We start from the raw sequence: 12,386 nt of genomic DNA on the forward strand, positions 1-12,386 counted from the left end.
GAGGATTAGATTTCGCGTTGGGTAACAGTACACAAAACATCAATAAAAGAAAACAATAGGTAATATGTAGAAATTTGTCCAGAAAGTGCATGACAGAGAGGACGGCGCTCACCTTCAGGCCCTGAGTGAGAGTTCGTTTTCGGGCCGGGGGGCTGGGGCTTTGCGTTCAGGAACCTGCCCGAAAAAATTTTGGATCTTTAGATAAAACAGAGTGGAAAACAAACGACATTTTTTAAAATTAAAATAAACCAACTTTTCTTTATTAAACAAAACCAATAATATAAAATAATAATTTAAAACAATAGGGATTATAGCGAATAAAATATAGATTATTTTTATTTATAGATACAATACAATATCAAGTAAATTATATATATATATATATATATATATATATATATATATATATATATATATATATATATTCCTATACAACATTGCAAATTTTCTTCCTACGCAATTTTAATGGCCAAATTTGAGTTTTTCAAGAATTTTCAAAGCCAATTTTTTTATTCCTCCAGTACCAATAAATGAAGAAATCTAGTGTGAATCATGTATTTTGCGGAACCATAAATTACATGCGATTTACTTATAAGGTTTTTAATCTTGCACATGCGTTTATACTGACATATAATTTATTAGATCTCGGGTAAATCTTTCCCCGTATATAAAAGTGATATGTAGCTTATATTTGGAGTTGCAGGAAGCTCTTCCTGTTGCAATTTACCACTGGGTATTGCTACTTTCCTTTTTTGCATATCCCATAATAAATATGGATAATTGATACATAATTTTTGCTAATACACAATTGCACCTGTCTTCTTGATGACGCTTCACAGGACGACTTACAAACTAATGCCGGCTGCCGTTGATCACAGGGGAAGGAAAAATGCAATGGCAACGCAAAGCCACCAGAGAGCAGTGTGTTTACTTGCTGAGAAACACCGCAACAATGTCAAGCATTTACAAGCACCTCACCCAGAATTCAAGCACTTTCCAATATTGGGAAATTATTCCCAATACGGTATATGCTAGTATTATTCATGCACAAAGTGCCTAAATACATTAAACTTGTGTCTTCCTCGACACATATATTCCACCTTCACTGCTTGGGCACCCCTGGTGGCCGTTAGACAAAATGCATAAACTAGCCACATCATTGCATAAGCCGCAGGGTAAAAGCTTAGGGGAAAAATAGCAGCTTGTAGTCTGCATTTTACGTTATTTTATTTATTGATAACAGTCCATTTACCGTTCCACCTCAGCAAGATAACCAGACAGTAGTCCGACATGGGCGTGGGGGCCCTGGGGGCCCGACCTTCCTGGTTCCGGCTCGGTCTCCATGTCCTCCTGTTTCAGTCGAGCCGACGACGTCTCCATCATGTCATCAGCCAGCAGCGAAATGTCCATCTGCAAAGAAAAAAAACAAAACCGCCAAAAAAACAAACTATGAGGTCAAATTTAGGAAAAAAATGAAACATCTGATGGGCTTTTATCACAACCCAACTTTGAAATGTACAACTGCATTCAAAAGCGATAACTGTGAATTAACGTTTATCCTCCTGTTAGTTGCTAGCTGCTATCGAGTCTTATGCTATGTCATACAAGCGCAGTCCATTAAAAAGGGAAGTGCAAAAAATATGGCTAGCGGCGAGCTAGCATTAGCAACTAGCTGCGATGCTAGCCACCTTGTGAGCTTACCAATTCGCATTGGCACCACATTAGTGGCAACCATTTAATATCCTCTCTTGACAACTGAATTGTGTTAATCCTAAATTGCTAACGGCATTAGCTTTAGCAGTGTTCTTCACTTTTAGTGAAAGACTTTATTTGCTCTCCTGTTAGCGGCTAGTCGCTAACGAAACTTGTGCTGTGTCGTACATACCCAGGTTTGTTGAAAAGGGTTGACAAATGTCTCTAGCTGGCAGCATTAGCTCCTCGCTAGCTGCATTAGCATGAGTGGCATTTAGCAGAAACCATTTAACGTCATCTCACCAACAGTGTGCCGCTAATTTAAAATCATTAGCATTATTAAGGTTTTCCAGTTCTGGACATGGCTTGTTTTACAAGCACAAATTGAGTTGGCCCAGTGCAACAAAATATTGCTCGCTGGTAGCATTAGCGCTTAGCAATGATTCTAGCTGCCTTGTCAGCATAGCTGGTCGCATTGGGATTAGCGGCCCTTCAGCTGCAACCATTCAACGCCATCTCACAACCTGAGTGCCGCTATTGGAAAAGTGCTATTGGTTATATTAACATTAACAGAAGTCTCTACGATTGGTAAGTTGCTATATGTTGATGTTCCTGTTAGCAGCTAGTTTATAACGAGACTGGTAGCGTGTTGCACAATCCTAGAAAGTCAACAAATGTTCCTAGCGCTATATAAATGCAGCCCATTAGCTCCTACCTACTGTATGACTCTAGCCGCCCTGTCAGAATAGCTAGCTTCATTAGCATTATTGGTCTACTATCTTAACATATGTTTACTCTAATCTGGTTGTAAACAATATTCAGTGTATTGTGATCAACAACATCAAAGACTTATTCTAGTTAGCACCTAGCCATGATGCTAGCCAACTTGTCAGCATTGGTAGCTGCATTAGCATTGCTTCAGCGGCAATCATTTAATGCCCTTTAACCAACTGAGTGCCAATAATCAGAAAGCCCTAGTGATCATGTTAGCATTAGCTTTGGCTCCTATTAACTGACAAGACTTGTGTCATGTCATACAAGCACAGGTTACGTTAGCCTGGTTTGTTAAAAAGGAGTGCAACAGATATCGCTAGTTGCTAGCATTAGCCCCTAGCTATGATGCTCGCCGCTTCATCCACATAGATAATGCTTATTAGCATTAGCATTATTAGCAGCAACAATTTAACGCCATCCAATCAACTGCTTCTTATTAAAAAGTGCCTGGGATCACGTTAGCATTAGCTTTATTTCTGGGCTAAAAAAAACAGTTTTTGTTTGTCTTTACCTGTAAGTCGTCCGCATTATCCTGAAAGGTAAGCAGTTCCGTCTCTTCACCCCGATCAGACAGAACTCTCTGGCGCAGGTGAAGCGCTAAGCGCTCCTTTCCCAGTATCCTCCGGGCCAGGCCACGTTGCCCCAGAGTCTGTCTCAGACTCCACCTGGTGGCCCTTCTCGGTGCCCCCGACCTGGCCTGCAGGCAGGGCAAGGAAGGGCTGGGGACCTGAACTCGGTCTGGACCGAGGTTTCGATTGCTGAGGTGGGCAGGTTGGGTGGGTTCAGGGCGAGTGAGGGTCATGGAGGGGGTGTCCCGGGTGGGGAAGGGGTTGAGGTTACTGGAGGTTGAGTTAGCGAGGTTTTGTTGGGCGGGTTTGAGTTTTTTGGCTGGGGGCGGCCCCCCTTGCTCTCCCTGGGTTGTCTGTGACGATCGGGGGCCGGTTTGGGTCCAGGTCTGGTTGCCGGGTTGGCTTTCGGGCCGAGATCGCCTCAGTTCTGTGGATTGAGAGGCGGGAATTACCTTGGGCACTTGCTAAATCAAGCTTAAAATAATCGAGTGCCTCACCCGAACAAGATTTTTACTTCCAAGCTTGTGTTTCAACATTTCAACATAGTTCAACATTTTGAAGGAAAATGTGTATCTATCTATCTATCCATCCATCCATTTATCTATCTACCTTGGTCATATCCCTCAAGAGGGGTGACCGACTGGTTTACCACTGCCGCATGATACAGGTGCCCTGCCCATCCCTTAGAACCCGTCAAAAAAATCTAGCTGTCTCTCTACTCCCTAAGAGACAGCTAGATTCTAAACAAACACAAACTGGGTCAATCAGCTAACTCAGTGCAGGGGTCTAAAGGGGCGGGGCCAATACTAAGTTAAAGCTAACAATAAACGAGTTACCAGGTTCCAAATAGCAGTAATTATAATTGAAGAAAATATGTCAGGTTCCTGGAAGAAAATATGTATTTGGGTCAAATAACTAACACGGTGCAGTGTTGAAAAGGGCGGAGCCAGTGCTATTAAAAACTAGCAATGGACGAGTTACCAGGTTACCTGTTAAAGTAATTAAATGTAATTAAAGTAACAAGGTCAATATTTTGAAGTAAAATTCACATTTTATATGCTGAATAAAAACTAACCCAAAATAAGGAGTCAAAGCTAGTTAGAACTAGCAATGAATGAGTTTTCTTAAACTTTAAACTCAGTTTAAGGAATGCTAAACAATAAAGAAAGCACACAAAAATAGATAATAATAAGGTTAATACAAATACAGAGGGAAAAATGTATGAAAATTCTCAAATAAAATAAAAAACGACGAGTAAAAAAAATGCATACACACAAATGAATGAAAAAAAATAAAAAAATAAAAAATAAAAGCCGGTTAGAAATTGCAAACATATTTTAAAAAAATATTGAAAAAAGTATTATTTTAAAAAAGTATTATTATATATTTTGGGGATTTTATGTTTATTTCAATGTATGTTTTATTTTTGTTTCCATCCAATTATTTATATCAATTTCATTTTTCTTTTTATTATGTACAAATATATTTTTCAGTTTAGGTTTAGTCTTTTTCATTTATTTTTAAAATTGAATGATGTTTCTTTACTTTATTTGTTATATTATGTGTATTTTTACTTTGTTTTATCACTTATATATCTTTATAAAAAATCATTGTAGTTCTAATTTGGACATAATAAATAAAAACAACAACCATGGTTGAAAAAATAAAAAGTACATTTGTCACAGTTGCCATGGCGCCCAATTGGCCCCGCCCATGTGGCGCCAGCTGCGGCTCGTTAACAGATTGGCTTTCCTTCTATTTAGGCTCAGTCCTCTCACTCATCCTTTGTCAATCCGTCAACGAACCTCTGCCCCGCAAGACGTAGGTTTCGACTCGGTCCTGTTCCTGTTGGTATTTCCTACCCGGTATTGTTCCCATTTATTTGGTCCTGTTTAATTTCGGTTTCCAGTTTTGTTTCCGTCTATTTTTGTCCTGTTTATTATTTTCTCCAGTTTTCGTTCCCGTCTAGGTTCTCCTGTTTATTTTCGATATCCTGATTCATTATCTATCCTGTCCTGTCCGGTATCGACCCCATCTGTCCGATATCAACTCATGCAATTGGAATCGATCTCGTCAGTCTCTGGCTTCCTGTCTTTCCACGCCAGAGCGGTTGCCTAACGTGCATGAGTCCCCATTCCCCGTAAAATAAAAGGTTTGTGTGAGAACGTCACGCGTTTGGGTCCTGATCCTGTTCTGGTTCTTGACAACATTTGAATAAAGCTAAATTCAAAGATACAGTGTAGTCCTATTAATTTGGGAATTTCTAATGATATTTACATATGTATTTTGAAGTATTATTTTTTTTCCTTTTTTTCATGAAATATTATTTGTATCTAGTTTTATAACCCTGCATTTATATTTACTTTGATTTAATTAGTTGTTTTTTCGGGATACCCCTGCTTTTTTCTTTATTATTTTAATCATTATTATAATGTTATTTTCTTTCTATATAAATGTATTTTTGTATACATTTCTATCTAATTGTATTTAAAAAAAATTGGCCTATTTATGAGCATAGGGTTGAGATTTATTGATGGCTTCAAAATAGACATCATTTTAACTTATATAATATTATACATACGTATATAATATGTCTCATCTCATCTCATTAGGTGCACCGCTTATCCTCAGTAGGGTCGCGGGGGTGCTGGAGCCCATCCCAGCAATCATCGGGCAGTGGGCAGGGGACACCCTGAACTGGTCGCCAGCCAATCGCAGGGCACACAGGGACAGACAACTCGCTCGCTCATTCACACCTAGGGACAATTTGGACCGGCCAATCCACCTGAAATGTATGTCTTTGGAATGTGGGAGGAAACCGGAGTGCCCGGAGGAAACCCACGCAAGCACGGGGAGAACATACAAACTCCGCACAGGAAGTCCGGTAGCTGGATTTGAACCCACACAGGAGGTTCCCAAGACCTTAGAACTGTGCCGCACGCGCGCTAACCACTGCGCCGACGTGCTGCCCTATATTATCTGTATTATATAATATTTTATATATGTCTCTCTTACCTGAGTTGTGGTTGGAGGTGTTTATTCTTCCAAGATCCGCCCCCCCTCTCCACCGCTCCACCCAAGCGTCGGTGGGCTGACCGGGACTTTGCTGGAGCTGCTCCAGGAGCTCGGCCAATCGCGTGTGGCCCCTGGATCGGGCGATGTTGAGCGGCAGGCGCCCCAGCGAATCGGGAATGGCCAAAGCTCTTGGGTCCCACTGGTACAGCACCAATGCCGCGTCCGTGTGACCCAAAGCGCACGCCCACATCTAGACGGGAAAACGGGATTCGGTCACGAGTGGTGAAAATGGGGTAGAATCAGGTTCACGTTGGTTATACGAGCTTAATTCGTTTAGTTTCACTTGCCTGTTGTCAGTCTGTCAGCGAACCTCTGTTTCTACAAGGCAAGCGCTTTGACTCTGACTCCCGTCAGCCCCGCTTTTTGCACCCGTTTTTTACCCGTCCGTTCCTGATTTCCCCGTTTGTCGCCGGCTACGACCTCTTTTTTGACCCCAACCACGTTTTGCCCTCCCGCTCCGGCTCACAACCCGTTTTTGATCCCGACCACGTTTTGCTCTCCTGTCCCGGCTTTCGACCTATTTTTTTCCGTCATCGACACCACGATCTCCCGCTCCGGAAGATCCACTTACGCATTCGGAACACGTTCCGATTCTGTGAACGGCTTGTTTCCCGCGTCCAGCGAGCACCTGATCGCGGGCGCTGCCTTTCCTCGAACTTATTCGGTTGGGTGGGCGTCTAAATTTCGACTTTTCGGGCACTTTTTATACCGCCTATGATATACCGAGCAAACTTCAAAGAGATCCGGCATCCTTGTGGACAGCTATTCCTCTTAATAAACGACGACAACGGCGCCGTAAGGACAGAAAACAGAAGCGTGGTTGCCGTGCAGGTAGATGTGTGAAGCGTGCGAAGTCTAAGCAGCAAGATGGACGTGAGGATGTAACTAATTCCACCATTCATTCCTCGCCGGACAACCGAAGCTTTACACTCAGCGCACACGAAAAGCAACAACCGCGGCATCTTTTGAAGATCTCGACAAAGACTACAAAGAGTTCAGCTAAGTCAAATGATTCAGCAAAGCTAAAATTTGGTCTGTTAAATATTAGATCGCTTGCTCCAAAAGCTTTACTTGTTGATAACATTATCCGTGATTATAAACTTAACTGCATGGGTCTTTGTGAAACTTGGTTACGCCCGGATGAGTATTTAGCGCTAAATTATGCTTCTCCCCCAGACTACGAGAGTAGCCATATAGCGCGCACGTTGAAAAGGGGTGGTGGTGTTGCGCTAATTTCTGAAAAATCGCTCAAATTTAATCCTCGTACCTCTAATAATTACAAGGCGTTTGAGGCTCTTGTGATGCGGTCCTCTCTGTTGTCAATTTATGTAATAACTATCTATCGCGCACCTGGGCCATACACAACTTTCTTAGACGAATTTGCTGAACTTTTGTCTGAACTAGTAACCTATGCAGACAAAATTATAATTATGGGGGACTTTAACAATTATATGAACTCCCCACTCAGTTCACTTACTATTGCGTTTAAGTCTCTAATTGATGCATTTGGTTTTAATCAACTGGTTGATTTGCCAACCCATAAAGATGGAAACACGCTAGACTTGATTCTGACTCGAGGAGTTTTAACCTCAAACATGATGGTGTTACCGTGTACTACCGTTATCTCGGATCATTATTTAGTTACATTTGAGGTGCTAGCTAAATGTAGTGTTAAAAAAGCTGAAGGATTTAGCGGACGCAATATAAGCACTGGCACAGTTTCTGAGCTCTTTGAACTCCTTCCTGGAGCAGTTGCGTCCTTTCCTTCATACAATGGCTCGATTGACTCACTCATGAATGAGTTCAATACCACCCTGACTAGTGTCCTGGATTCAATAGCGCACATGAAGCTAAAATCACGTCCTAAAAGACGCACCCCTTGGTTTACTGATGAAACTAGAACCCTTAAACAAGAATGCAGGAAATTGGAAAGAAAATGGCGCGCTACCAAGCTTGAGGTTTTCCATCAAACATGGTGTGACAGCTTGTTAAAGTATAAAGCGGCCCTTGCCTCTGCAAAATCGGCCTATCTTTCGAAGGTGATTGCGTCTCAAAAGAACAATCCCAAAGCCCTTTTTGACACTGTAGCATCGCTTACAAGGCAACAGACTACTGCAGATAGTTCGACGCACTCTGCTCATGACTTAATGGTCTTCTTTACTAAGAAGATTCAATGCATACAGGAAGAAATTGCTAAAGAAATTATTAATACCACACATACTAAAAGGCTGAAATCTACAGATGCACGACAGGGTGGCTGTCCTGGGAAATTGTCCGGTTTTAGTGAACTGTCACTTGATGATCTCAAACAGGTGGTGAATGCGGCCAAACCGACAACTTGCCAGTTCGACCCGCTCCCAGGTTCACTTATTAAAAGTCTTTTTGGCGTCCTTGGACCTTCAGTTCTAAATATTATAAACATATCACTCTCCTCAGGTGTAGTTCCAGCAGCTTTTAAGTCCGCCGTTATTAAACCCACACTAAAAAGACCCAACCTTGATCCAGAAATCTTAAGTAATCATAGACCTGTGTCAAACCTACCTTTCCTCTCTAAAGTACTTGAAAAAGTAGTGGCACAGCAGCTAAATGTTTTCATATCCGAGAATAACCTTTTTGAATCCATGCAATCAGGATTCAGGGCTAACCACTCTACTGAGACAGCTCTGAACAAGGTAACAAATGATCTCCTACTGGCAATGGATTCTGGCGCTTCATCACTTTTGCTGCTGCTGGATCTTAGTGCTGCTTTTGACACAGTGCACCACAATTTCCTACTAGAACGGTTGGAAAAACGGATTGGTCTCTCAGGAACCGTCCTCTCGTGGTTCAGATCCTACCTCTCAGATAGGACACACTGTGTTAAATATGGCGAAATGACATCTGAGCCCTTTAATGTTACCTGCGGTGTTCCGCAGGGTTCAGTGCTTGGCCCCCTTCTTTTCAGCATTTACATGCTTCCATTAGGTGATATTATTCGCAAGTACAATATCAGCTTCCACTGCTACGCAGACGACACTCAACTATATCTTCCGTTGGAGGAATCTCCCACACTAAACTGTGGAAATTTGGAGGCCTGCCTCATTGAGATAAAAGAGTGGATGTCACTCAATTTCTTGCGTCTGAAAAGACCGAAATGTTAGTCATTGGTCCATCTAAATGCCGTGATATATTCTCAAAAACTGCTGTGAACATTGACAAATGTCACATCACACAGAGTGACTCAGTTAAAAATTTAGGTGTCATATTTGACCCTGATCTATCCTTTGAAATGCATGTAAAGAAAATTACTAGAACCGCCTTCTTCCATCTTTGTAACATTGCTAAAATCCGTTCAATACTGTCTCAGTCTGATGCGGAAATTATAATTCATGCGTTTGTTACCTCCCGTCTCGATTACTGTAATGCACTACTCTCTGGTCTCCCGAAGTCTAGAATCAAGTCACTTCAGCTGGTACAAAATGCCGCAGCGAGGCTTTTAACTAGGACAAAAAAGTACGATCACATAACACCTATTTTGGCTAACCTGCATTGGCTCCCAGTTAGCCATAGATGTGATTTCAAGGTTCTCTTAGTATTGTACAAAATCATACATGGACTTGCTCCCTCTTATCTATCAGATCTGATTTGCCCCTACGTCCCGGTCCGAAGCCTACGATCTGAGAGTGCCGGTCTTCTGGTGATCCCAAGAGCAAAGAAGTGTTCTGCTGGTTCGAGAGCGTTCTCCATCCGGGCACCGGTGCTGTGGAATGCTCTTCCCCCTGAGATCCGATCTGCAACCTCAGTGGAAATGTTTAAATCTAAACTTAAAACTCACTTCTACTCCATAGCATATGAATAACCTACTCTTCTCGTCGGCTGAAAAATAGTCTGTGTAATATAGTGTAATAATCTGTGAAGCCCTTTGAGACTCTTCGTGATTTAGGGCTATACAAATAAAAATGACTTGACTTGACTCTTTATCTCGAAAGGCTTGTGGCTAATATTACGCATCTGGGTCCTGATTCCGTTCTGTTCGTGACAAAAAACACGTCTTACTGATTGCTAAAAACACCTTCAAGTAGTAAAAGGGTTCGTACATTTTTTCATGGCCAAATTCAAGCAATTTGTAAGCACTTTCAAGGCCAATTTTTCCAGTACCTTCAAAGGAAGGTATCCAGCGCTGATATCCCTGCTTCACATACTTTGTATTATTTTTAGCTGTTCCTATCTATGATATATGATCTTTTTGTGTCAATTGACTACTATAAACTGACATGAATTCTGCCATTCTGCTTCATAAATGCATGCGCAGCTTCAATATGTCACACATGTTTACAAACAGGAAGGGCTCATTAATTAAGTTCAATACTGAAGACAAAAAAAAGTACTATTTCTATAAGAAGCAGAAAAATGAGCCATTTTTGGACTCATTTTAATCATATTGATTGCTCCAAACTAGAAAGTATTGTCAGGGTTGCCATGGTGCCCAATTGGCCCCGCCCGTGTGGCCCCAGCTGACAGATTGGCTTCCCTTCTATTTAAGCTGAGTGCTCTCACTCTCCCTTTGTCAGTCCGTCAACGAACCTCTGGCCCTCAAGACGTGTGTTTTGACTCGGCCCTGTTTCCTGTTGGTATTTCCTGTCCGGTATTGTTCCCGTTTATTTTGTACTGTTTAATATAGGTTTTTAGTCTCGTTCCCGTCTAGTTTGTCCTGTTTAATTTCAATATCCTGTTTTGATATCAATCCTGTCTTCCCCGTCCTGTCCGGTATCGACCCCATCTGTCCGATATCTGGTCGGGCAATTGGTATCGATCTTGTAGGCCTCTGGCTTCCTGTCATTCCATGCCAGACTGCTGCTTAACGTGCATGACTGATCCCTTTTCCCGTAAAATAAAAGCTTGTGTGAGAAACGTCACGCATCTGGGTCCTTATCCTGTTCCGGTTCTTGACAAGTATTACATTCTTGAATCCTAAGGACTGTTGATCTTTCACTTTTTGTTTTATTTATCTTAATTTAATTTGTTTGCGTGTTTTGCAGAGGATATGTGTCTAAATTGGTGACAATAGAATTGTATATAGTTTTTTCATTTGTAGCACTATTATTTTTAATTTATATTATATTGTTTTGCATTTACAGGGAATGTGTGTTGTCATACGACTTTAAATCTATTCAGTGTGTAAAAAGCTAAAATGTTTTTTTGTAGATCTGTGAATATTTTAATATATATTTCATGTGTTTTTCAAGGATCTTCTGTAAAACATGAAATTTCAAATTATTAAATAATTTGTTGCATAATATTTTATGATTATTGAAAATATTTTGTCAAAAAAAATTTAGTTGTCCTCTTGGGTGCAACCAGTATGGGGCAGGAACACTTCACATGACAACGCCATCATGAAAAGCTTTTAATCTTTCTCCCTTTGGTTCTAATTTTCTTACTCCCTTCATTTTTTTCTGTTTTCTCTTTCTTTCTCTCTTTTTTTCTCTTTCTCTCTCCTTTTTTCTCTTCTCCCTCTATTGCTCTCTCTCTCTCTTTCTCTCTATTGTGCTCTCTCTAGTTCTCTCCCTTTTTCTCCCTTTTTTTGTCTCTCCTACCTTCTCTCTCTTTCTCTCTCTCTTACTCTGTATACCTTGTTCTCTCTCTCTTTTTCTCCCTATCTCTTTTTTTCTCATTTTCTCTTAATCCAACAAGTCCGGCCCCTAGGAGACTTTTCTTTTGTAGCACGTGGCACCTACAGCTCAAATGACTTTGACACCCCTGACCCAGAGACTCTCTTCTTTTTATGACATACTCAGAATGTTATGGCGAGCTGGATTTAACTTCCATAGTAGTTTGCATGAGCACACTGGAATGCGGTGTTTGGGAATATTCGTGACCTGGATTTTCCATCGTAGGTAGAGCAAATTATCCTGTATAGCGAAGAGGGTGGAGTCAGGAAATCTCCGATCACTTACTAGTGGCGTGCAGGAGAAGTGGTCCACATTGAGAGGATCCACCTCCAGCTCCAAGTCGATACTGTCAGCGTGTTTGGTGCTGCGGCGAAAAACGGGTCATTTGAATAAGCCCCGCCCCTTCCCGCCGACATTTTCTCATCACTCACCGCCAGCGAATGAGAGTTTGGATGAGGCCGGCGTAACCTTGAGCGGCAGCCAGGTGCAGTAAGGTCATCCCTCGGGAGTTTTTGCTGTGGACGAGCTGATTGGACGAAGCCCAACACGGTTGCGACATCATCTTCTCGCAAACCACCACCACGCGGCCTTCGAAAGAGCTGTGGTCGGGGGACGTCTGGGGCAC

General features: G+C 41.7%; 1 protein-coding gene across 5 annotated transcripts in view; it reads right to left on the minus strand.

The window, feature by feature from the left end:
- LOC148363806 (calmodulin-binding transcription activator 1-like) overlaps positions 1 to 12,386 on the minus strand; it is a 183,325-nt gene that overhangs the window by 20,692 nt on the left and 150,247 nt on the right. For 3 of the 5 annotated variants that reach the window (XM_088337864.1, XM_088337859.1, XM_088337861.1), the window contains 6 exons: positions 12,193 to 12,377; positions 12,047 to 12,125; positions 6,051 to 6,300; positions 2,978 to 3,462; positions 1,253 to 1,410; positions 113 to 195 (listed from right to left, as the gene is read on the minus strand). In XM_088337864.1, the coding sequence (XP_088193990.1) occupies positions 113 to 195; positions 1,253 to 1,410; positions 2,978 to 3,462; positions 6,051 to 6,300; positions 12,047 to 12,125; positions 12,193 to 12,377 (1,240 nt within the window). The remainder of the gene's footprint in view (positions 1 to 112; positions 196 to 1,252; positions 1,411 to 2,977; positions 3,463 to 6,050; positions 6,301 to 12,046; positions 12,126 to 12,192; positions 12,378 to 12,386) is intronic. The other 2 variants (XM_088337862.1, XM_088337863.1) reach the window with 1 other exon arrangement.

Source organism: Urocampus carinirostris, chromosome 6, assembly GCF_059441175.1.
Source record: "Urocampus carinirostris isolate Australia breed hairy pipefish chromosome 6, RoL_Ucar_1.0, whole genome shotgun sequence".
In the NCBI taxonomy this organism is placed as follows: Eukaryota; Metazoa; Chordata; class Actinopteri; order Syngnathiformes; family Syngnathidae; genus Urocampus; species Urocampus carinirostris.